Raw genomic sequence first — 26,190 nt, 5'->3', positions numbered from 1 at the left:
AAAGTGCACTCACCTCGCCCAGGGACTTCTCTTTAATGTTCTTTAACTTAAGGATCTTCTTAAATGCCATGGTTAGGATGGCCCCCCGCAAGCGGACACCAGTTCGGTAATTCAATGCCCAAGTCAGTGCAAGCGACCAGGACCGCACAACTTCTGTCAGAAGGAGGCCCAGGACCAACAGCAAGCTGTACTGAAGATTAGACTCTGTTGCCTGGGTGTACTCCAAGAGGTGTTTCACCATAAAGGCCTACAGGGAGAAACATACACCACTGTCAGCATCCCCACGGCACCCACACACAATGCCACAGGGTTATGTTAAGTTAGAAAGAGTAGGCTGATCCATGGCACAGTGATCCGTGTGCAAAGCAAAACCATCTCGGAGGACTGAATATTACCGAAACCTGCCTACGGTCATTTACTCATGGCATTTTGCGGGAGTCAGGTCTAATTTGAGACTTTTTTCCTTAAGGACTCCGTCAAAACCATTACTCTTTCTAATGTAACATAAACCCTGTCCATGAGCTGAAATTAATTCTAAACACATGGTCCTTCAAAAGTATATATTGACCTTATGCCAGTATCTCCACACATGGATACATTTCTTTAAATGAAATTAAGACCTTTCTTTGTATTGTTTCAAACGTGCTTATTTGATAAAAAGGAACAGTGTACCTACAGTTGTACTGGGGAAGAGTGAGAAGTGCATTTGCAAAACATTCCTGAAAATAAACATCAGCAGTTTAATAGTACAGAAGAAAGCAAACAAAGCAGACTATCAAAAATCCAGAGACCCTCCCATGGGCCCTCCCCCCCACACCCCACTCCCTCCCAAAAACAAAAATATGTTACCTCAGGTAGCATATGTCTAACACCACCTGCAGGGAGGGAAGGCGGCCAGCCCCCAAGAACCACCGAGTGCCACCTCCAGCTCTGAGGTCCTGCAACGCCGGGGCACACACTCACACAGGCACATTCAGCGACAGTATTAAATACCAGGAAATGGGAAGTAATGTGCTTTTATTGAAAATGAAAAAATATAAAGGTACCATCTTCAAAGAGCATCTCACAAACACTGTACAAGAGCAGGAGCATTGCAGTAACATACAGTGAGAACATACAGAGTTGAGTTACACAGGGCTGGCCATCTAACAGGTCATCTGGCCTCCGACTGTTGTTTCAACTACACACAGTAGAAATACAGAACAGAACCAATATCTGCTTCCAGAGTCCGAAGTAGTACATCAGGCTGACAGCATTTAATTGGTTAGGGCTCCTGAAGTTGCAATGATTCTGCAATGGAGGAGATTCTCTAGAAATAAAGACCTTGCTGCTAAGGAAAGAGAATTTAAAAACAAAACAAAACAAAACAAAAAATTCCCTAAAGAGGTACTCTGCTTGAAATGGCTAATGCAATTGGTGCACTAGGCCGTGAGGAATTACCTCTGCTCAGGATAGAACACAAAATTCTAAGCCTCGAGGAAAAACTGCTGGCATCCTTCGGAGTCTTTTCAAATCCTTGTAGCTAAAATTGATCATGGCAAAAAAATAAAACCAAACAAACTACAACAAAAGAAGGCCAAACCAATCCCCCACCCTAAAGGAAGAAAAAGAATTAACTTAAAACCCATCCACCCATCTACCCTGGTTCCTTTAGTAAAGGTCAGCACACCTATGAGCCAGCACTGAGCGACAGAAAAAATGGAGACCAGACATGATAGTCCTGAGGTAGCTAACGCTGAATTTCAGAACCCAGACTCTCCCTGGGTGAATGTGTGTCTCTCATTTTTCCTGAAAGTAACTCAATACCAGATATTCACTAGGCTGTAGGAGATCCCCACCAATCAGATTTATATCAAGTCCCAGTAAATAACCTGATCAAATAGAAGATTTCAGATTCTAAGAACTATTGAATTCCTCCTCTCCCTCCCTCAGATTTTTTTAGGTTTATATCCAGTGTTTGGGTCCCCATTGCATACAGCTGGGCTGTTGATTTACTAGCAAGAAGATTGGCTTCTTTTCCAGTATGCATCCAAAATGCAGAACTGAGTCACAGGGCCAAAGCCCCTTCTCCTTCCGTGAAGCAACTCAGTACGATGGCGTGCAGTGATGCACTTTCTCACACTCTGCAGCACTGAAGGAACAGTCTCCAAAGGAAGGCGTGAAAGGACAGCAGATTGTTGTTTGGGGTTCTTTCCTTCCCATACCTTTAGAGTGCCATTTTTCAGCACGGGGTAAGAGCATCAGCACCTCCCAGAGGGGAGGAACAGGGAAGGTAAAAGACAACAAATGTTTACACTATGTAAAACTTGCAGAGGGGGGGAAAAGAGGAAACAAGCAGATTAAAGAGGTTCCAACACACAGGGTTTTTAAAAAGCAACGACATTTCAAACTATTTCATATGGACGAAAAGAAGGTTTTCATGAAAAATCCAAACAAAATTCAGTTTTTAAAAAGTTACACATTTGTCATTTAAATCTAAACAAACTGGGAGAAAACTCGAGATTGTCAGCATAGCTGTCTGGCTGTGGAAAGCATTCCCAGTGAATAAACATTACCTTACCTGAACTCTTGGCGAGAGACTCTGCCCAGCTTGACTCTCTCATTCTGACCGCAGAATACAGCCATCCTGAAAATTCTAAAGAACAGCTTCTGTCACTGGTTCCACTACAGAGAGACTCCCCCCAAGTCCAGATCCTGACAGCACCAAGCGAGCTGCAGCTGGAGAGAGGTTGGAGGGGTGGGAACTTACCTCTCTAAAGGCTTTTCACTGTCCTTTCCCCCAGGCCCTGGGGCAGAGCTAGCAACACCAAGAGAGGGCGCTGTGGAGGCAGCCTTCTCTTGCAGGTCTATGGGCAGATGCTAACTCTTTACACACAGATCCTAGGTCAGGCCAAGTCTTTTAAAATTACCTTGGTTTAAGAAGGCCCGAAAGCATCTCTGTAACTTTAGTGATATGGTTCCTCATACCCTAGGGATTCTGGCACTCAGTTAACATTACTGTGATCCTTAAGCACCCTGCACAGAGTGCTGGTCCCCTGGTATCAGGAACCTTGGATCATCTTGATGCACGCATATCTAGTATGAGCTGGCCAGCAATTTAAAACACACACACATAAAAAAACACAACTTGATTGTGTTTCATTTGTTCTGTGTATGGCTACCAAAATTCAGTGAGACCTAAGGGAGAACAAGAAATAATGATGTTGTTTTTGGGGGTGAGGGGCTAGAGAATTTGGGGAGTCTGTTCTTGTGTAGATTTCTGTAAGAACAGATGAAGCCAGTTAGAAAATCATGCCAGATTAGAAAATGTGCAAAAATTTAAAATGCATCTTCCTCAAAAGGACTGAAGCCCACAAGCAGAGGTCTGCTCACTGCTAGTACTGATCTCAAAACCAGCCTGGTTCTTCAATTTCCATTTAGAAAGAAATGGATCAGAACTGGAGCTCCAAAAACAAAGTCTAGATTGTTTAGACTTTTAAATCTTTTTCTCAATGAGATGATGGATGGGTCCATTGCTTTCTCAGGTGTTCCAGGACGGAAGCCCATGAGAGAACACTGGCCTTGAGCTGCTCTTTCTGAGAGGGCAAGAGGAGAAGCGTGCTGAGTTTTCCTGTTAAAGGAAGGTGCTCTGCTTTCCCTGGCATCTAAAAGAATTTTCTAGAGATTAGCATCCCAGTGTGCTACATTATAAATAAGAGATTAAGGAATATACAGATTGCTTGAGGGAGTGACCTTAAAGACACCAAGCTGAACATGCACAGGTAACTTTTTTCCCCAAGAAAAAAATTAAAATCCCAGCAATCCATGGAATTTTTTGTTTGTTCATTTTTAGAAGAGAGTGGAATCAAGAAAACCCACTGTAGCTTTATCAAGGAAGCCTAGGTATTATGCTGCTCAGATGAAAGGATTCTATGAAGGATCAGAGTAGCCACCAGCCCTGTAGTGAAACAATGACAGAAGCTCTTCTTGGGGGAAGCTGGCTCTATGGAAATGTTTGCCATTTTGGTCAATAATGTAACAACATAACATTTTCATTACATGGTCCCTTTTATTTAAAACTTACATAAAAGTGTGTTAGTTGGTCAATTAATATAGAAACATAATACCAGAAAAGTAGTGTCCTCTGCTTCAGAAAAAGAGATCAAAACTTTAAAAAAAAGACATCAAACATTTTAAAAAACAAAATGAAAATAAAACTGTAAATTAGTGTTACCTAATCACCATGCATTTTAGGCACATACTTACCAAAACCATGAACCTCCAGCTTACCCACACACGGAAAATGCACAGTATAAGCAGTATTACTGCTCCGATGCCTCAAGGCAAATATGTAGAGAATAGATTTAATCAAAATCTCAAGTGTAAGGCAGCACAGCAGGTGTAAGAAACAGGCGCCCAGGAAACTGTGATTGTCAAAGGCTCCCTTACCTATTCTGTGTTCAAACAGACTAGGAAAAAAACATGGCTGCTACCCCAATACTTGCCACGGTTTCCACTATATACCAACACTTGAAACAGACTCCAGGTTAAACTGTAAAAACCTCGACAGTCCTGCAACTTCTCAGGGTTCATTTGTCAAAGGACTGTCAGACATGATAACTCCACCTCCAAGCACTCAGAATGTCACCAGCACTGGCTCACCAGCCTATGCCACACAACACTGCGCTCACCCACTCACAGCACTGCCAAGACACATCTGCCCAGACCGAGACTGTCACTTCATATCAACATACAACCAAGAAGTCTTGTCCTGTGCAGAACCAGGATCAGTTCAGTGTTACCCCACCCCAGGAAAGCAAGCCAGCTCTTCACAATCATGCCCCTCCATCCTCCTAGCTGATGACACACCTCCATTCCTCCCAAATCCCTTTCAACAGGTCTGGAGGCATCTCTAAAGCTGCTAACTAGCCCAAAGGTGAGCACAACCCCTGCAACAGAACGAGAGAGTTAGAGCTGGCCGTGGCCCGGCCCCTGGAGATGGTCAAAAAAGATGGTTAGAACTTACTGGTCCACTGAAGCCGGCCAGCTGTGTGATCATCAGGCACACGATGGACAGGATGAGCCTGGTGCGGCAGAAGATCCACACAACCCTTCGCAGGGAGGCAGCGTCTGGCCCAACTTCATTCAGCTCTTCTTGCCACAGTCTCTCTAGTCTTAACAAGGGCACATGTCCTCTGTTACAAACCTCCCCAGGGGAAGAGACATACCCTAGCTTCCCTCCTGCCAATGCTTTGGTCTCCAGCCTGTCACTGCACACACAAGCCTCTTCTTTAAAACTATGCACATAGTCTTCACCTCTGGAAAAAAATACTCTTTCTGGATAAACGTAGAAAATGATGAGAGCAAACCCCTTTCCTTCCACCCCCCGCAAAAAGGTCTACCCCTGAATAAAATTTGTTTGTGCATAAGAATTTCCTTTCTTGAGGGTCCCAACCCTTTCTGAAGGATCCTGTGGTAAAATGCAAAGCTGCAAACTAGATTTTAATGGTACATTCAGCTACCACAAAAATGTATTCTGTCACAAGGCAGCGACATAATCTCCCTGCAGACTCAGGAAGAGAAGCGGGGCTGAGAGAGAGAAAGAAAGCCCGAGGTTAAAACAGGATTCGATTAAAATAGGAGACAAAGCAGAAGAGCAAAGGGAGAGCCATCCCCGGGTTACCCACCCTCCCCAGGACAGCTCAGCTCCTTAAAGGACACAGAGCTGTAGATTTCACAATTCTGCAGCCACCCTCCTAGCTCAGGCCCTAGCACCCAGTATGTAGGAGAAGAGGGTGCACCAGAGATGCCTACCTTCTGCAGTTCACATCTGAAGACTCGAACTTGGACAAAGACCACACATCCTCCATTAAGAGCTCCCCCTTCTTGTGGGCCACACGGGCCAGAGGAGAAAGCCATGAAAAAGTCATGCAGGAGAAGAGCCCAGCATTATCCACTGGGTGCTGGTGTCTATGGCAAGAAACCCAAATCACAAAACTGTCAACATGCACTGAGAAGTCAGTCACTACCTAAAATACACTATTCAGTAAATAGAACCCTTAACTAAAAACAGGGTCTCCCCAACTGCCCTAATCCTAACCTATTTTTTCAAAAATAATTTTGGTGCCTTGCGGATAAGTCATGAACCAGCAGAGCCTCTTACTTGGAAGTGGTCCGGATGGGCTTCAGAGTATTCAAGCCATGATGGTACTTTCCCTTGGGATGTTCCTCATCCAGAATTCTGAGCTGAGAATGCATAGAGACATCCAGGGAAAGGCCCTCCGCTCGGGCTGCTGTTTCCAAGGCATCTTGGCATTCCAGCTGTTCCACCCAACAGGGAGAGACACAAGAGCAGTTAATGAACATGAGATAAAGTCAAGAGCAGCAAATCCACCTGACATCAGCTCAAACTGCACATCACTTGTCCCAAGAGAAATTTCAAGGGTGAGGCAGTTAAACACTAACTGTGTGATATGAACCCATGAAGGACATTAAACCAGCTATTAAAATTGTTAAGTGAACAGACCCTTGTGTTGATGGTGATGGTAGGAAGCACTTTTAGGTTTACAGAACTGAGCAAAGAGTCCAGCGTTCCTATATATACCTCTTATCCCCTCTCCATCTCTTCATCCTATTATGAACACCTTTCCATTAGGCTGTATGCTTGTTAGAACTGATAAGCCAAGCCTGACACATTATTATAAACCAATGTCTATAGGTTCCCTCTCTGTGTTGTACACACTAAAAATTTATATATTTTGTTCACCAAAATCTTTCATCTTCTGTTTTGCAATGGGTATTGAAAGTCAGTCACTTCACTACTAACTTCCAATTCTAGTGTTCATTTTCTATGACAAAAACTCCACAATTGGGCTGGGGATGTGGCTCAAGCGGTAGCAAGCTCGCCTGGTATGTGTGCGGCCCGGGTTCGATCCTCAGCACCACATACAAACAAAGATGTTGTGTCTGCCGAAAACTAAATAAATAAATATTAAAAAAAAAAAAAAAAAAAAAAAAAACTCCACAATCATCCCCAATTAAACATACAGAAAGAGCAAGAATATACTCATGCCTCCTGTTTCCCTCTTATCAGCAACAGGGAGAGCAGATGATGGGTTCTCAGCTGGCTGCCCAGCTAAGGAGTCTCAATACCCACATTCCCGCAGCAAGCGCAGGAGAGCTCATGGATTGAAATACAAAGTTTACTATACAGCTTATAAATGTTGAAAAACTAAACTTAATAAAAGGTCCATTTGGGGCAGAAGAGGGTGGACCAAGATTTACAGGTGAAAACTTATGCTTTACTGTGGCACAAGCCTCCCTTTCCTTAATTTCCTTTTTTCTTTTTCTTCTCTCTGAGCAGTGAAGCATTGTCACAATTATTTCCAGCAATTATTGTGACATAACAACAAACAACAGATCCCTAATCAAGAAAAAGTTAAGTGGTATAGCACCTAATACAACAGGCCTCACACAAAGATGAATGAGTCTCTCTTCTTTATTTGTTTTTAGTACTGGGTTTTGAACCTAGGGACACTACCACTGAGTTACATCCCCAATCCCATATTTATTTTTTAAATTTTGAGACAAAATCTTGCTAAGTTGTCCAAGGTCTCACTAAGTTGCCTCGGCTGGCATCAAAATTGTGGTCCTCCTGCTTCAGGTTCCTGAGACACTGGGATCATATGCCTGGCTCCTGGGATCTCTATTTTTACACACACACACACACACACACACACAGGCAAATATTAACAGAACTGAAGGGTAGAATTTGTGCATAGGGGTAACCTGTATGCCTGGGCTAATCAAATAGAATAGTTTTAGCTTTAGTTCACAGCATAGTTAAGTATCTTTAGATAAGATAACCGTTTGGTAGCAGGAAAGTACATAGCCCAGGGAAGCACAATCATTTCCTTTTGTCAAAGGCAAGGTAGACTAGGTTTCTAGAGAATAATTGTACAACATGGCAAATGAGTCAACTCCCCCCCCCCCAAAAAAAAAGCATATAAAAAGTTCTTATGTATAAGTGAACACTTAATTTAGTGGTTAGGGACTATGATATGGAAAATTAATTGAAGCCTGCTAAGATTCAAACATAACAACAAAGGTTTTTCTTACCTTTAAGCTGCATATAACACAAGGGAAGGGGGAAAAATTGGACCAAGAAACAAGAAAGATACACTAAAAATACAAGCACACCTACTATAAGTGAGTAGAAACCAGGACTCTGTACAAAAAGTTACAGGGACCAGGCTGATTTGGATATCCACAGCTTCAGGAGACAGTTGAAAGAATCCCACTACTTCAAGTACACACAGGGTATCTGCCAAAATGGACTATATACTGCCATATAGCAAACCTCAACAAATTTCAAAAGACTGACAACATACAATGTATGTACTCTGACTACTTTGGAATTCGGTTAGAACTCAAAGCAGATTACAAGAAATTCTCCATATGTTCAGAAATTATGCAATACACTTTTAAATCATATGAGTTAAGGAAAATATCAAATGCAAACTAGAAAATATTTTGAGCTAAATGGTAAGAAACTGCAATACATCAACATTTATGGGATGCAACTAAAACAGAGCACACAGTGGAATTCTGATTGCTTTAAAAATAATGCTTTAAAAGGTAGGGGTCAAAACTATGCCAGTCCTTCATATTCATCCTAAAGAATTAAAGTCATCATCTTTAGTGATACATGCATACCGATGTTTATAGCAGCACAATTTACAAAAGTCAAATTGCAAATCAAACTATGGAACCAGCCTCAGTGTCCGACAACAGATGAATGGATAAAGAAACTGTGGTATATATGCACAATGGAGTTTTATTCAGCCATAAAGAAAAATGAAATTTTCCATTTACAGGAAAATGAATGGAACTAAAGACCCTTATGTTAAGCAAAATAAGACAAACTCAGAAGGTCAAGAGTCATATGTTTTCTTTCATATGTGGAAGTAGGAAAAAGGTAAAGAAAGTGGTAGGGATCTTATGAAAATCAAGAGGAGACTAATAGAATAGAGGAAAGGGACGGGCAGGGAGGAGAGAAAGAAGGGGAGAAGTGCTGGGGAGTGAAATTGGCCAAATTATATTGGTATATTGCATAAATGGATAAATATGTAACAACAAACCCCACCATTATAGACAACTATGATGCACTAAAAAATGTGGAAAAAAAATCTGAGAACAACAACAAAATTTAAAAAAGATAAAGCTAGAGGTCAACAAACATTTTCTGTAAAAGGCCATAAAATGAATATTTTAGGTCTTGTGGACCGAGAGAAAAAAATAAATCAAGGATATTATATAGGTATTTATATTATGAGAAGAAAAATTCCCACAAAATGTTTATTGACAAAAATTCAAATAAGAGTACAATTTTTGTAATACAGAAGAATGGAATTATTTTAGGTGGAAGTAGCATTTGACTTAACTGGAGCTTAAAATAGTTCTCCCTTTCATCAAAATCAATTGCAAATCTTCATCTCTTAATGGTTATTGGTCATGAAGTTGTACAATTTTATTTTTAAAATGTCTTCACAAAGATGGGTTCTGCCAAATACTGAAATCAATCTAAATGTGATTCTAATTGATCATATTTGTCTCTTGGAAGGCATTACAGAATTCTATTAGGTGTTTCTCTTGACATTTGCCTTCATTGTATCATTGTATTGAAGATTAAGCACTTCCATTTGAAAGCTGAGTAGAAACTACTAAATGGCAGAGTTAAATAGATAATTTTTACTGTGGCAAAATATATATAACATAAAATTTGCCATTTTAGACATTTTTAATTGTACAGCTCAGGGCCATTAATCACATTCACCGTGTTGTACAACCACTGCCACTGTCTATTTCCAAAATACACAGATCTTTCTTATCATCTATGGTGCTGGGGATCAAATCCAGGGCCTGTGTATGGTAAACACATACTCTACCACTGAACTACACACCAAGCCCAATAGATAGGATACATGGTAATTTTCTTTGTACTTTGATAGGTCCCAAAAGCACCTTTGGAACCATAATTTGAGCTCAGAAAATACACTCACTTGAAATGTGTAACGGAATGGAGTTTTAACTTTGAACAGCGTGAGAAGTATATGAGGTAGGTTTGCATTATTTGTGATTCAAACATTAGTTGTTATCATAATTACTTCATATCATTTTACATTCCTATTAGCAATGTATGACAGATCCAGTTTCACCACATCCTCACCAGCACTTGGTATTAGCATAATTTTTTTTTATTTTAGGCATTCTAGCAGGCATGTGATGGATCTCCCCATAATTTTAATTTGCATTTCTCTAATGGTGAAGAATGTTAACTTATTATTCACTCTAATGGTGAATGGTGTTATACTTACTTTCCACCAACACATCTTTTTTGGTGAAATATCTGTTCAAGTCTTTTAACCATTTTTTAAAAAATATTTATTTTTTTAATTGTAGTTGGACAAAATACCTTTATTTATTTATTTATTTTTAAAAAAATACCTTTATTTCATTCATTTATTTTTATGTGGTGCTGGGGATCAAACCCAGGGCCCCACGAATGCTAGGCTAGTGCTCTACCGCTGAGCCACAATCCCAGCTCCCTTTTAACCATTTTTAAATAGATTGTTTGTATTGAATTTATAAAGTTCTTTATATATTCTGGATTTAAATTCTTTGTCAAATATGAGATTTGCAATCCCTCCCCCATTTTATGGCAAGTTTTTATCCTCTTAATAATGCCATTCACAGCAAAAGTTTATAATTTTGATGAAGTCTAATTTATTGATTTTCTTTTCTTTTATACATTGTGCATTTTGTGTCATGTCTGCGAACTCCTCATCCAACCCCAGATCATTAAGATCTTCTATGTTTTCTTCTAAAAGTTTGATAGTTTCACATTGTACATTTAGAACTATGATTCATTTTGAGTTAATTTCTATATAAAGTGTAAGGCTCAGGTTAAAGTTTATTTCTTCATTTTTTATGGATGTCCAATTGTTCCAACACTTCATTTCTCCATTAAATTGCTTCTGTACCTATGTCAAAAAGTTTGGCCATACATGTGTGAGTCTACTTCTGGATTCTCTTCCATTCTGGACTATTTGTTTATCCCTCCACTGATACAACTAAATTACTGGAGCTATAAAGTAAGTCTTAAAATAGTGAAGTGTGACAACTCTAACTTTATTCTTCCTTTTCAAAATTGTTTTAGCTATTCTAGTTCTTCTGCTTTTCCAGTTGAACCAAGGTCAAGAATTAAGAGAGTTTAATAAATATCTTTTCACATCGAAAAACATCAGAAAAGGAAAACATGGTATGCCCTCCATTAGTATGCTTTCGTGAGAATGGCATGTTAGTTGAAGAAGAAACTAGAATCTTCTTTCACTCATTCTTCCAACAAATAAGTTACTGAGCATCTCCTATGTACAAGACTGTTCTGGATGGTGGGAAAAAGAATGTGAAAATGCCCCCCCCCTTTTTTTTTAAAGAGAGGGAGAGAATTTCAATATTTATTTTTTTTTAGTTTTCGGCGGACACAACATCTTTGTTCGTATGTGGTGCTGAGGATCGAACCCGGGCCGCACACATGCCAGGCGAGCGCGCTACCACTTGAGCCACATTCCCAGCCCAAAAATGCTTCTTTGTATAGCACGCTAATCTCATTTTCTTTATCTAAAATGCCTAGTAACAGTTTTCATCAAAATCTATTAACTGAAAGTGAATGGACTTAATTAAACAATCCTCTGATTGCAAGGGGTTTCTTCCTTTGACCATATATAACAATAACCTCCAGAGTGTTAAGTTATGTCCTATACTGGAGGAAGCCAAAATCAAAGGCTTCTTGAAAGAACTCAATGACAATCGAGGCTTCATTTCCCCAGGTTTATTGTAGGTACTGTGGCAACATTAGTAAATGCCTGTAATGTGACAGAGACTGAGGGCTCTTATATATGTTGATTTTACTCAGTGAATCTTGTCCTATCCTGATAAAGTTTAGTCCCCATAAAAGTGATCAAAATGGCACTAATCCTCAAAAATCTCATGTAATAACAAAATATGGAGTAGGAATTCCCACAGTAAGGTTGTGGAGAAGTCTACACTGTTGAGTTAAGAAAATAAAAATGTGCCCCTCTATACAACACACTTTCCAAGTCATACCCCATTTCTGCTATTCCTTCCTAAACAGCTTTCCAATTGTCAACCTTGTCATGACCTTTCTCACTGCCTATGTCAGGGAAATGAAATCTCTGATGCTATGAGGAGCTGATGCAGGATCTTCTCTTTGGAAAGCTGCACCCAGCTCCTTCAGAGACAGGTCTCTCTCAAAACAACAGATGTCCATGTAGCTAGTGACAAAAACCTCAAATGCTAACATTAAAACAAAACAAAACAAAAACTCAAGTAAATAGAATTCTTACTCCAACAAAACCATTTTCTCTAATGGCTTTAAAGTATTAACATCTTCATAGGAAGAATTTTCCCATAGTTGGAGGCCATAATAAAGTGCACAGATTTTAGACACAAATTTTAGAAGACAGATATGGATTTGAATTCTAATTCTTTTTTTTTTTTTTTTTTAAACATATTTATTTATTTAGTTAGTTATTGGCAGACACAACATCTTTGTTGGTATGTGGTGCTGAGGATCGAACCCAGGCCACACGCATGCCAGACGAGCGTGCTACCGCTTGAGCCACATCCCCAGCCCCATGAATTCTAATTCTTCCACCAGTGTTATGGGGCCGCTTTAAACGTCAGTTTACTCAGTTTTACCACAGTGTATACACCTATCACACAAAATTGAGAGGAATTAACAGGATAAGGAAGAGCATTTAATAAATATTTAATACATATTAACTATATTACCACAATTTATCCATTGATAAATCTTGGGTCCTATCTCAGCTATTTCCTCTTTCCTTTAGCTTCCCTGACCACCCTCCCTCAAGGTCAGGGAATTTACTTCTCCCACCCTTTTGAGTCTAGTTTGGGTGTTTGTTTTGATATTAGGGATTGAACCCAAGGACACTTTATCACTAAGCCACATCCCAGCCCTTTCTTGAGGCAGCCTCCTAAATTGCTGAGGCTGGCTTTGAACTTGCAATCCTCCTGCCTCAGCCTCCCAAGCCACTGGGATCACAGGTGTGTACCACCAGGACCAGCAATTCCTTGAGTTTTTCTGGAACCTACAGCACCACAAGAGGATGGGAGTCCAAAGAGAGTGCCTGGAAGGCAAGCTGTCTTGCTCTTGTCTGCATCCCTGGTCCCTGGCACAGTAGAGTTTATCACCTGTTAGTCACATGTCAACTAAAATACCTTTAGGTTGCCTCACAAGCAACATAATTATCATTTAATGCTGTATGACATGCCACTGAGGATCTTACCCATTCCACATTGATTTAGAGTCTCTGTTTTGCTTATTATTAATAGTATAATAGACAATTATAGTTTATTTTTCTCTTTCTGGATTATATAGTATATATTCCATCAGTGGAATTATAAGATTAAAGAGTATAGCTCCTAGTAGATTCTTAACCAATGTGACCCAACTTATTTTATTATAGAATATTAGAATATGTAGTCTAGTATTATTGCAAAAGAGAAGTGCTACTACCTTCAGAACTTTCAGTTCTATTTTGCTCTCCTGAGGCTACTTCTATTCCATCTACCCTGGGATACTGGCCAGAAATAGGAAGCTAGGTCAATTTTATAGCCAAATCTCATGACTAGCATGTGTCTACTATAAAGGCAAACTGTTTACTTGAAAGTGACAAGAAAATGTGTACAAATTAATTTAAAATGAACCAACATAGCAGACACTGTTGTAAATGATTTACTAATATTAACTCACTAATCCTCACAACAACCCTATAGTGTAGGAACTATCATCCCTACTTTACAGCCGAGAAAACAGAGGCACATATAGGAGCAGGGGTTTGAACCCGGGCTCAAGTTGCCTTGAATCACTCTGCATGTTTTCTTTCAAAGAAAAAGCAAGCAAATAAATCATTAACTGTACAAGATGATCTCAATATACCTTCACAAACAGTTCCTCTCTCTTCTCCATGGTAAGTACTAGATAAATAAACTATGACTCTATCCTCGTTATAAGCAAATGGTAGTTTCCCAAGTCAGTTCAATTACACAGTCAGAATACTAGAATGTAAAACTATTTTACTTTATTGCAAAAAGGCACATTCCTAATTGTTTTCAAACCAAAGATGAGCAGATGCTAGAAGACAGACACATTACAGACTTATATTTAAACATAAAATAAAAGCAATTTTATGGGGCTGGGGTTGTGGCTCAGTGGTAGCGCACTTGCCTAGCATGCATGAGGCACTCGGTTCGATTCTCAGCACCACATACAAATAAATAAAATAAAGGTCCATCAACAACTCAAAAATATTTTTAAAAATTTTTAAAAAGCAACTTTATACCAACCTGCCAGAAACTGCACAGATGTCTCAATACTTACATCTATAAGCCTGGATGTCTAACTTCTCCTCCTCTCTAGGCTCCCTAAAAAGGCTTACGTAGCCAAGCATGCCAAGAGAAAAAAGTATCTGTTTCAAGACAAAAATAAATATATCCTACCAGAGTCAAAATTCTATAAAGTAAGTTATCAACATTCTAAGGTTGAATGGACTGAAATGGAAATGAACCAAGAGAAAAAACTTAATATATTCAAGCTATAAGAGCTTCCTATGTGAAAGCATAAATAATACAGCAGGATTGAGAATCATGAGTCAGTGAGTACTGCTGGGACAAATAAATACCAGATTGCAGATGAATTAAGAGATCCAGGTTTCACACAGTACATTAATCCATCTGGGATTAAACCTAAAAAGGTACATAAAAATGACAAAATAAAGTTGAGCATGGTGGCAGAGGAAGGCCAGCCTGCTGGGCAACTCAGCAACCCTGTCTCAAAAAAAAAAAAAAAAAAAAAAAAAAAAGAGAGAGAGAGAGAGAGAGAAAAGAAAATTAAACAGTATACTAGCTATGAAAGGGAGGGCAAAAGCCTCCATTCCCCCGCCAATGTCAAAATCCTATCAAAGGTAGAATGGATGGGTTTAAATGTAAAAAGGAAAACTTTCTGCATAAATTACTACTGAAGGAAGGGAACAAAACAAACAAACAAAATGACCAGGTAACTGATACAATAATATATGTAAAATGGTGAGCTTTTACTGAATAATAATTCTCTTTTCTCCCCTCCTTAGCACTAGGGATTGAACTCAGGGCCTTGAATGTGCTAAGCAAGTGTTCTACCACTGAGATACAACCCCAGTCTCTGAATAATATTTCTTGGTCCATTCATTCAGCATGTACTTACTGAGAGCTGACTATGTTCAGGTACTGTTCTAGATGCTAGGAATACAGGAGAGAACAAATAGACCAATGTCACCAATAAAAAAAGAAAGAAACAGAAACTGAATTTTAATTTACAACTATATATCTTTAAAAAGGAGATAAAATCCAACATGGGAAAGAGGAAAAACAGAGAAACATAAACTATCTGAACACCAAATCAATTTTTAATATGGCATCGCAGATATTCAAGAGAAAAAACTGGCAACATGTAACACTTTACATATGCTGTGTCTGCATAATTTTACTGTATGAATGAAAAATTTCCAAAGGGAAAAAAATCATTTAAACTTTACTGTTTTTAGGGATCTAAATGCCTAATACAAGAATAATAGCTCAACTATAGTACATGAACACTAGCTCAAGTGCTGTCCAACAGAAATAAATGCAAGCCACAAATATAAGCCACAAAATGCAATTTAATATTTTTAGTAGCCATATTTAAAAGTAAAAGATATAATTAATTTTACTAATACATTTTAATGCAATAAAATATATATTTAATAATATTTAACACTATATAAAAGGCATTACTTTTTTTTTTTTAAAAATATTTATTTATTTTTTTTTTAGTTTTCGGCAGACACAACATCTTTGTTGGTATGTGGTGCTGAGGATCGAACCCGGGCCGCATGCATGCCAGGCGAGCGCGCTACCGCTTGAGCCACATCACCAGCCCAGGCATTACTTTTTAACATACTCAATATACAATTATTAATGAGGTATTTTATAAATTTTATATTTGTTTTTGAAATATGGTATGTATTCTATACTTAAAGCACAACTCAACTCAGACTGGCCACATTTCAAATGCTAAATAACTATGTGTGGCTAGTTCCTACTATATTGACTGTATTGGGCAGTGTAGTCAGTAGTTCTCAAATGAGGATGTTTTTGCTTGCCAGGAGGCATATGGAGACACTTGTGGTTGTCACTACTGGAAGAGTGCTAACATCTCTAGTAGACAGGGACCAGGGCTGGTGCTGAACATCCTATAATGCACAGGACAATCCTACACTAAAGAATTATCTGGCCCCAAAGTGTTAGGAGTAGTGAGGTGGCTCTAGGCAGCTAAATATATTCTTGATATATGCTGATCTAGGGAAAAATACTTTATGTTTTGTTTTTTTTTAATTTTATGATGCTTTAAATCCTTTTCTGAAGTGACTTTCTAAAACTTCTCCTTGGATGAGGGCACCTGTTTTCTTTACAGCTTAAAAGGAGCACAACAGTGGGGCTCTTGGTGACCAGATGGCCCAACCACATAGAGAGGCTTCACAGCAGGTGATTCATTCCTGGGGGGAAATGCTGCTTGATCCAGGAGTTGAGAACACAGAATGAAATACTAGTGCCATCTGTATCTTCCCTGTCACTATGTGGCTATGAGACACTGAGCATTTTTTCCCTGCCAAGGTGATGATGATAGGGAAGCAGTGGAAACACTGCAGAGCTAAAAAGAGACAATGAAGTTCAGACTGTGCCAAGACTCAAAGATCAGGGAATCACATGTGCACATATATGCCCATCTGAGAGGGAACAAGGAATATTCAATCCACAAGCAAATAGAGTTGCTTACACAAGAGACTTCCTCTCCTCTGAGGACACTAATGTCATCTTTGTATCTGTAATGCCACATGGCCACCGTTTATGTCCATCTTATTTTAGGATGCCAGAGCAGAATGTTTGCTGACAGGGCAACTATGTGGTTTTCCCTGCACTTAGGCCCCTGGGACATGACACCAGGGGCCAGCAATCATTCCCCAGACTGGACAATCCAGTCCCTTCCTGACAGCAGCACAACAGCCGGGTAACCTTCCTATGCCCTAAGGCTGAAGACTCATCCAAGTTGTTCCTGAATGCAGACACGACAGCTTCCAGGGGCTACAAGGAGGCGATTTTCAGCTCCTGAGGGGATTAGGGGCCGGCACTTCTATCTCCACACACCTCAAATAAAAGTTTTCCTAGGGTATGATCAGAATCCACAGGCCTCAGCTCCTGTAGCACAGTCCTCCTCTCCTCTCCGTAATAATTCACAAGATCTTAAAAACACAATGAGCGACTTCCTTTTACACAGCCTGCCAGCCCCAGAAAAGCCTTTCTGTAGATGTCCCAGCCCATGGTTGCCTTTATAGCATTCAGAAACACAAACTTGGTTAAGAGGAACTGTCGTACCACCAAATACAGTGCTCAAGAGATTCAGAATATTAAAAATTAAATTAAAAATGAGAACTTAGGGCTGGGGATGTGGCTCAAGTGGTAGCGCGCTCACCTAGCATGAGTGAGGCACTGGGTTCGATTCTCAGCACCATATAAAAATAAAGAAATAAAGATATATATTAAAAAATGATGGCCTCTGAGGGCCTAAAAAATGAAAGGTAATAAAACTCTTTTTTAAAAAATGAGAACTTAAAATTTTCTTTTAAATTTAAAAAGAAATTAAAAAGTTGATATCCTCCCAAGGCTAGCTAACTTCAGGCTTTCCCACCCTAGGATACTTCTCCTAAATCTCACACCCTTCCTTCCCAGTGGGTTGTTAACATGATCCTGATCATCTCAAGCTTTTCCCTTAAGAACTTCCAAAGAGGGACTGGGGTTGTGGCTCAGCAGTAGAGCACTCGCCTAGCACATGAGAGGCCCTGGGTTAGATCCTCAGCACCAATAAAAATAAATAATTAAAATAAAGATATTGTGTCCAACTATAACTAAAAAATAATGTTTTTTAAAAAAGAAAACTTCCAAAGAGCAGCCACTTCAGACAAGAGGGTCAGCAAAATTCTAGAACTAGCCTTCATGGTAGGAAGATGCAGAATATAGTAAGAAGAACATACTATTCAAAGTCAGGGGACCTGCTAATCTCAGCACTACCACTTGGCAGCTGAGCCATGCTGGGAAAAATGAATTAACTTAGGCATCATCTCAGTCATTTATAGCTATGCTGTGTTAACTCTCATTCCAAAGACCAGATAGTAACACAATTCACAGGGCAAATATACAAAGCCAATGGATATAACTTAAAACCACCACCATGGTAAACAGGTATTTTTCTGCAGATCATAATCTTGCATTACCCCATAATCAGTAGGAATTTGAGGGCTTTCTGTTGTTTCATAAGCTTAATTCTAAGCAACTTTATTCAAAGTTCCTATTATATTGGGGTTGGAGATTAACCTTGTTAATACCATGATAACGTTTCAAAGGATTAAAATGAAAATGAATCATGGGGTGGGGAAACACTTGAAGACCATTGGTTGAGGGGATAAAACAAACAGCCTTTATTCCAGGAGATCTAGACTGGAGGTTCCCAGCACTGGCTACACATTAGGATCACTGAAGAACTTTAAAATCATACCAGTACCTATGTTCTACCCCAGAGACTCATTTAACAAGTCCGGGATAGGGTGTATCAGTATTTAAAAAAAATTCTTTAAAGGATTTTAATATGCAGCCTGACCTAAAAACCATTGCTTTAGATAGCAGAACTTGAGAATGCTGGTCTGTTGCACTTGACAAAATCCCTTCAACCAGATTTTCAGGGTTTAGCTTAAAGGAAAAAAAAAAAACTTGAATAGAATTTGCAAATAAAACTTCTTTCAATGCTTAATACAGCGTGTTAAATGTCAAAGCTTAATATAGGCACCAGTGGTTCCATATGTGACCATGATACTGTAGAGCAGGCTAGAACTATAGAGCACGATGGGAAGAAACACAAAAGTTCCTGACTCTCATGGACAATTGAGTTGTTTTTTCTACCATGAGATACCACATTCAAGAAAACTGCGTAAACATTCAATGCCAACTAAAAATAAAAAGAAGTTTATAAAGTTCATGAGATTCTTAAAAAGGCAACCAACTATAGTCATTCATTGAAATCCATTCTGTGAAGTTTGTCTCTAAAAACCTGAATATGTCTATTTCTATGACATAGATCAACAAATGAATCCTTTTTGTCAATATTTGCTTTCAAAAACAAACATGTCCTGAAGTCCAAAGTTAGGTACAGTTGTCAGTACTTCGGCATTGGCTGGCTGTTCCATGCACCTTTCAGCATTCCAACACACTGGGCCAGGAGAGCAGGCCGCAGAAATTAATGATGAAGAGAAACGGAGAGCTCTGTTTTTTGCAGAAATAATACCACTGAGAGGAGCACACAGTGTAACCCAATCTGCCCAGCAAACCTCTCCTGGGCCTTACTCACAAACCAGTGAGATAAAATGGGAGCTGATCAGGATAGCCTTTATAATCCCATCTCTCTTAAAGTACACACATTTATAAATCAATCTTCCTTTCTGTCTCTATGAACAGGCTTTGTTAAATGTAAGTTTTCATCTGATATCGATTAACAAAATTAAGTTGATTCTTTGAACAGCTAATTCAGAAAATAATCTTAAATAATTAAAACACATTTAACAGATAGTTAACTCCCTAAAAGGACGGTAATTCTGCTCATTAGTGAGTGTCAACGTATCAAATAAACTTCATGTTAGTAAGTTTGAAAGTTGACTGGTTCAACCATTGCAAAAACTTTTGGAGACCCTGTTTCTTGTTCTTGACATTGATATTTTTATTTTTGATTAAGAGAGTGCAGAAAATGCCAAGACACTAAAGAAAGCATTAGCAGAGGTTACCTAAAAATAGAAACAAGGTTTCCTTGAAAGTTTTCATTGGCCATTTATAACTTCCAAGTTAACAAAATAAAGACTTGGGCACTTAAAACTGCTTTGAAAACAGGAAGCCAGTTTCAACACTTTTCTTCCCTTTTGACAGAAAGCTCTTTCAACTCTGGCCAGTAGGCTGTATTTATTTCCCTGTGGCAGTGTTCCCTAGGAAGGCAGCAGCAATCTTGCTGCAGTTGGCAGTGTGAGCTCAGGATCGAGGCAGCAGGCCAGCCTCAGGTCCCCTTCGAGGGGGAGCTGTTGTCCCCAGCGGCACAGTCACCTGGGCTCTGCACCAATAGCAGCGCTGTTGTCATCTCCTCCAGAGAGCTCTGGGCTGCTACTGGAGACCAACAGCTGGCCATAGGCCAGATACCATATCGTACCCAGCAGCACCCATAGACTACTGAGCCTTACAAAGCTCTATGGATGCCTATAGGGAGGAAAAGCAAAGGGGGGGGGGGGGGGAAGTGTTCTTACTCATCTTAACACTATCCAGAAAATCTGCTAAGTCACTAAGCACCAGTCCAGACGGGGGAAAAAAAAAAAAACCTGTCTCCTTCTTCTTGCTCTCCTTCCTAAGAGCAAGTACAAACACAGGTAATATTCTTGACTCTGACAATACGAAGGCATTTAAAAAAAACCTCATATACCCTTAATCTGTAAAGAAAAGCTTTCACGGGCTGGGGATGTGGCTCAAGCGGTAACGCGCTCGACTGGCATGCGTGCGGCCCGGGTTCGATCCTCAGCACCACATACAAACGAAGATGTTGTGTCTGCCAATAACTAAACAATAAATATTAAAAAAAAAAGAAAAGCTTTCAGGGTCAAATTCTCTAAAAGTATAATGTTACTGGGCAAAACTATTCTATGAAAACAACAGTGTCTGTGAGTAGAAGAGTTAGGGTGATATATTTTTTCTGTTCTAATCTTACACACATTGCACATTTTCCATTGTGAGCCCCCATTTCTTTCCTAATACAGAATTATTTTTGGTAAGATTAGACCCACATCCTTAATCCTTTATCCTAAGACAAAATTTCAGTTCACCAAAATATTTCAAATAACTAATCATAAAAACTCCAAGCAAGGTTAAAGAATCAGCCCCACACAGAATTTTAAAATTGCTCAGTGAAGATCCCTGGACTTTCTGAACACCTGTGCTTTGTTACTTTTCCTAGATGCAGAATATTCTAACTTGGAGGAAAATTCCACCAACAGTACTTCTGGGTAAAGAGAAAAAATAATGCGGTAATAATGGCACATGAACTTTCGTTGACTCCTACTCATTCTTCATCCTTCCTCCATCTTTAGATTAGACATGCCAGTAAAAAACACGTCATCTTTAGCTTTGGCCTGAGAGCACTAGGAAAAAGGACCACCACAATCAAAGATTATCAAAATGTCTCTAGCTTTGTCTTGCTTTGGCTTAAATATTATTTTTTTCTAAATATTAAAGCAACAAAATCCCAAATTCCTTTATTTATTATTCAAGAACATCACAATCTGAAGCCCACTGACTTATCCCTATTTATGATCCACATACTTCATGCTTAATGCCAAAGGGGCCTTGGTCCCTACCCATAACACTTTCTTCTGCCTGGCTTTTTCTTGGTATCTCCAAATGCTACCTATTCATCAAGCCTCCAGTCAAATGCTCCTCTCTTAGTCTTCCCTAAGAGAGAAGCATTTCTCTTTTTTGTCAATTTCCATAGCACCCAAATTATAGTAATCCAAGTACATGTTTATGAGTTTAAGCATCTACTAAAGGACAAGCACAGTGCCTACATCCTGAAGAGTGCAAAAATGTTTGCTGAAATATAAAATGATCAACACTGCACCTTAAAAAGGGGGGAAAAAATCAGGGCCATGACATATGCCAATAATCCCAGCTACTCAGGAAGCCGGAGCAGAAGGATCACAAGTTCCAGGACAGCCTGGACAACTTAGCAAGACCCTGTCTCAAAGAAAAATAATATTTTTTTTAAAGGGCTGGAGATGTAGGTCAGTGGGTACAAAATTTGCCTAGCATGTGCAAGGCCCCGAGTCCAATCCCTGGTACCACTAGGAAGAGCCCCCCGCCCCCGCAAAAAAAAATTATATATGTATATAGGTTTATGGAGTCATATGATCTACATGTGCAGATATGAATGTAATTATAAGGAAGGGAGCTAATACCTGAAAAATGAGACCTCAGGTACCATAACAGTGTTCAGTAGTGGTCTAGATAAAAATCTTTAAGTAAGTTGAAAGAATACTGGTCAAAGCTAGTTCTTAGTTCAAAGAACTAACAACAACAGAAGGCCCCACTATTAACAATCAGGGTTAAAGGGTATCAGCCAAGCAAAAGATTGGTTGTGCCACAGAATTAACTTTATAGTCCTAAAGAAAGGGTAGGTGTTCAAATGCATCCAAATTTGTCCTAATTATCTCTAAGCAGATGTAGGAAACTACAAATATTTAAAGACATGACTGATCAGAAAATTTTCCCAGAATATTCCAAAAGAAAGATTTGGTCACAATACTTAAGAAATGACCATACTATGTACACAGAATATTTGTTTACAGCACTGACCTATTTAAAATCAGAACTTTTTCTTTGGTCCTTTGCTTCTGACATCTGTTTGATACAGTTTCGTGCTTCCAATTAACTGGACCTATCAAAGGCGAAATGGTGAAAGAAACCTTGTTTTCCAATTCAGAAAATGAGATGTGTCCTTATCTTTTGTTACTGAAAGGTATTGTTTTTTTTTAAATTTCTGATTGACAGCAGGCATACCTAGCATCTGGGAGGTCCTGTCCCAGATCACCTCTCTAACAACTATTATAGAAATGATTGTTATGATGATGTGACATGAAATTGCAACCTCTGCCCAATTAGCTGTTTACTTTTTTAAAAAACTCAACATTCTTATGCAGGTGTCCTGCTTCCTAACAACTTGAATGATCTACTTTTATACAATTTCAAGCTAGAAAGTTTTTATCATCTTGCTGGTTCCTTCTGTGAGTAAATTTATTAACATATGAGCCAAGCTCAAGATAAATGTATCTGAGAAATTGTGTTTTTTGATGGTGGTATTTGAGAGGATTCTAGATGATATGTGAACTTCTAAAAACACTTAGTAGCTCATTTAATGTATATACAAAAATAGGATGAATAAACCTATTTTTTTGTTTGATTTTATTGCTTAGGTCAAGGCTAAGATAAAAAGAGAAAGTAGACTAAAAGAAATATTTTAAGTAAAAACTGTTCAGAGGGTAAATGATATGATAAAAATCAAGAAAATTTAAAAGTTTAGAAAATAGGCAAGAGTAATGAAAATAAAATTCATATGGACTCCTGAAACCTTATAGATGCACAAGCCTTGCTATTGCTCAACATCAGGTTTCGTCACAGGGGGAAGCCAGCTATCACAATGGTTGACTCTGTTTGCACTTCTTCCACCTGTGGAGGGAATCTGCTGCTGCCCTTGCATATCCTAATGTTAATTCAACCTCAACAAACTGGACAGGCTCCTGTCCCCAGGAATTTCACAGGTCCACACCCTAGCTACACAGTGTTCCACCTTTCCTTGCTCTACAAGCCACCCTGGGCAAGCTTGCCCACATCCATGGCTTCATCCACATGGGCACACTAATGAGTCCAAAATTCTTCTTTACTTTACTTCTGGTCCATGCTCTACCTACTGATAATTTTACCAGGATGCACTTCAAATTCAACATGTTCAAAATTACTCACTTGGATCTTAGACCAAGAAGCAAACAAAACCACTCATTCTTTTCTACCAAATCTTCTCCTTCTCTTGCCCTATGTTTACTAACAGTTTTAAATCCTTACCACCAATCCCAGACACTCCAAGCCTCCTTCCCCTTCCAGAAATACCCCTCACCTCTTCCACCTCCTCCAGCCTCACTTTTACACTTTGAAACAGCTCCCTGGACGTTCTCACAGGAACTGACACAGCAGCCTCCTGATGGCTCCTGTATTTTGTCTCTCTCTCTCCAATATAAGGTTTTTCTGCACTGTTTCAAGACTAATGTAAGATAAAATCTAGTCTTAAAAATCTGTTCTCATTTCAGAATCTGAAGTCATTAGAGAAATGCAAATTAAAACCACAATGAGATATCAGAAATACCAATCAGAATGTCTACAACAAAATAATGATAACTCCAAATACTGGCAAGAATACGGAAAAACTGGATCACTGCTGGTGTGAATGTGAAATGATACAGCCACTCTGGGAAAGAATATTGCAGTTTGTTATAAAAATAAATATGCACTTACCTGTATGACCCAGTAATTTAGAGTCCTAGACAGTCATCTAAGAAATGTAAGCTTATGTTCACACAAAATCTAGCTCACAAATGTTTAAAGTACCTTTGTTTATAATTGTTACAAACCAGAAATAACTCAAATGTCCTTCAGTGATAACTGGTTAAACAAATTGGTTTTTCTATAACACAGAATACTATCCAGCATTAAAAACAAAAGAACTACTAAGGCCCACTACAAGAGATAGTCATCACCGGAATTAGGCTGAGTGAAAAAAGCAATCTCAAAAGGTTACACTAAGCCGGCCGCAGTGGTGCTTGCCTGTGACCCCAGCGGCTCAGGAGGCTGAGGCAGGAGGATCTAGAGTTCCAAGCGAGGCACCAAGCAACTCAGTGAGACCCTGTCTCTAAATAGAATACAAAAAAGGGCTGGGGATGTGATGTGGCTCAGTGGTTGAGTGCACCTGAGTTCAATCCTCAGTACCCATCAAAACAAAAGTTACACTATATGATTCCATTTATATAGCATTCTTTTTTTTTAAACATTTATTTTTTAGAAGTAGTTGGACATAATAATAACTTTATTTTATTTATTTATTTTTTTAATGTGGTGCTGAGGATCAAACCCAGGACCTTGCACATGCTAGACAAGCGCTCTACCACTGAGCCACAATCCCAGCCCCAATATATAGCATTCTTAAAATGACAAAATCATGGAAATGAAGAAAAGAGTAGTGGTTTCCCAAAGAAAAAAGTAGTGATTTCAAGAAAACAGTACTCAAATTTCAAAGTTTAGAAAATGGGCAAGAGTAATGAAAATAAAATTCATATGGACTCCTGAAACCTTAGAGATGCACTAGCCTGGCTGTTGCTCAACAAATATCATGGTTTCCCACATGATATTTGCCAGGGTCCAGAGAGGAGTATGACTTTAATAAGGGCCCAGCCCCTATGCTTTTTGTATTCTCCTGATCATATTTATTGTGTGCATAGACAATATTGCAATAATTATAACATTATTTTAAAATGAAGTCTATAATAATTTATAATTCCCTTTTTTAATTAATCTAAATCACACTGTGAAACACCTATTAAAACTAATACTTCCTGAATAGATGCTCTTTGACTTGCTGATAAATATCCTGATAAACACACTGTGAGTTGAAAATATTTTAAATAAGGAATGCATTGAATACACCTAACCTACTGCATGCACATCCTAGCTTAGCAACACAGTATTTATAGTCTTAGTTTTTCCCTTGTTACTATGAGACTGGTAGTAAACTATACCTTGCTGCCACTGCCCAGCATAAGAGATTATCAGACCATATACTGTTAGTCTGAGAAAGACCAAAATTCAAAATCTGCAGTACAGTTTCTACTGAATGTGTACTGCTTTCATACTGTTGTAAGCTGAAAATTATTAAGTCAAACCATTGTAAGTTGGTGATCATTTTACTAGCATTCATACTACTAATATTAATAGGGTTTTTAAAATATTGGGGTTTGTGTTATTAGGGAAATGTGAGAGTATTGCTAAATTCTAATTGGATAAAATGTGAGAGTATTGCTAAATTCTAATTTCAGTCTGGTTGATCCTAATGTTAGTTAGTGATGCATATTTACAATGGTTCAAGTGGCACTAAACCCTCTTTCAGTGAAATAACTTTTATTATGTTTCTATATTTTATTTAAAACAATTTATATTTATTTCAAATAAATATTTGATCATGTCCATTTCAATGAGAAAAAAAATCTTTAAACTACTTTAGGAGACTTTTTAGAGCCAGAGAATATTTTTAGCTTACTGATCTATAAGTGTTAGTTTTTACCGTATTACAATTTTATTTGCATCTTTAGAAATTCTCTCAAACATTAAATAGTTTGGTTAAAACTAACTTTTTAA

The 26,190-nt window shown here is 38.7% G+C and overlaps 1 protein-coding gene across 5 annotated transcripts in view; it reads right to left on the bottom strand.

Moving 5' to 3' along the window:
• The window catches only part of Abcc5 (ATP binding cassette subfamily C member 5), a 77,703-nt gene that overhangs the window by 45,357 nt on the left and 6,156 nt on the right, over window positions 1-26,190 (bottom strand). For 4 of the 5 annotated variants that reach the window (XM_046462536.2, XM_046462537.2, XM_046462538.2 and 1 more), the window contains exons 3-6: window positions 6,143-6,300; window positions 5,794-5,949; window positions 5,006-5,153; window positions 14-247 (exon numbers count right to left, since the gene is read on the bottom strand). In XM_046462536.2, the coding sequence (XP_046318492.1) occupies window positions 14-247; window positions 5,006-5,153; window positions 5,794-5,949; window positions 6,143-6,300 (696 nt within the window). Of the gene's footprint in view, window positions 1-13; window positions 248-1,000; window positions 2,636-5,005; window positions 5,154-5,793; window positions 5,950-6,142; window positions 6,301-26,190 lie in introns of those variants that run through there. The other variant, XM_046462541.2, reaches the window with a different exon arrangement.

This window comes from Marmota monax, unplaced genomic scaffold (genome assembly GCF_021218885.2).
Source record: "Marmota monax isolate L192 unplaced genomic scaffold, Marmota_monax_Labrador192_F-V1.1 WCK01_AAM20220418_F8-fsc00100, whole genome shotgun sequence".
NCBI lineage: Eukaryota > Metazoa > Chordata > Mammalia > Rodentia > Sciuridae > Marmota > Marmota monax.
The sequence above is the reverse complement of the archived record's forward strand: the minus strand, read 5'-3'. Positions and strand labels throughout refer to the sequence as shown.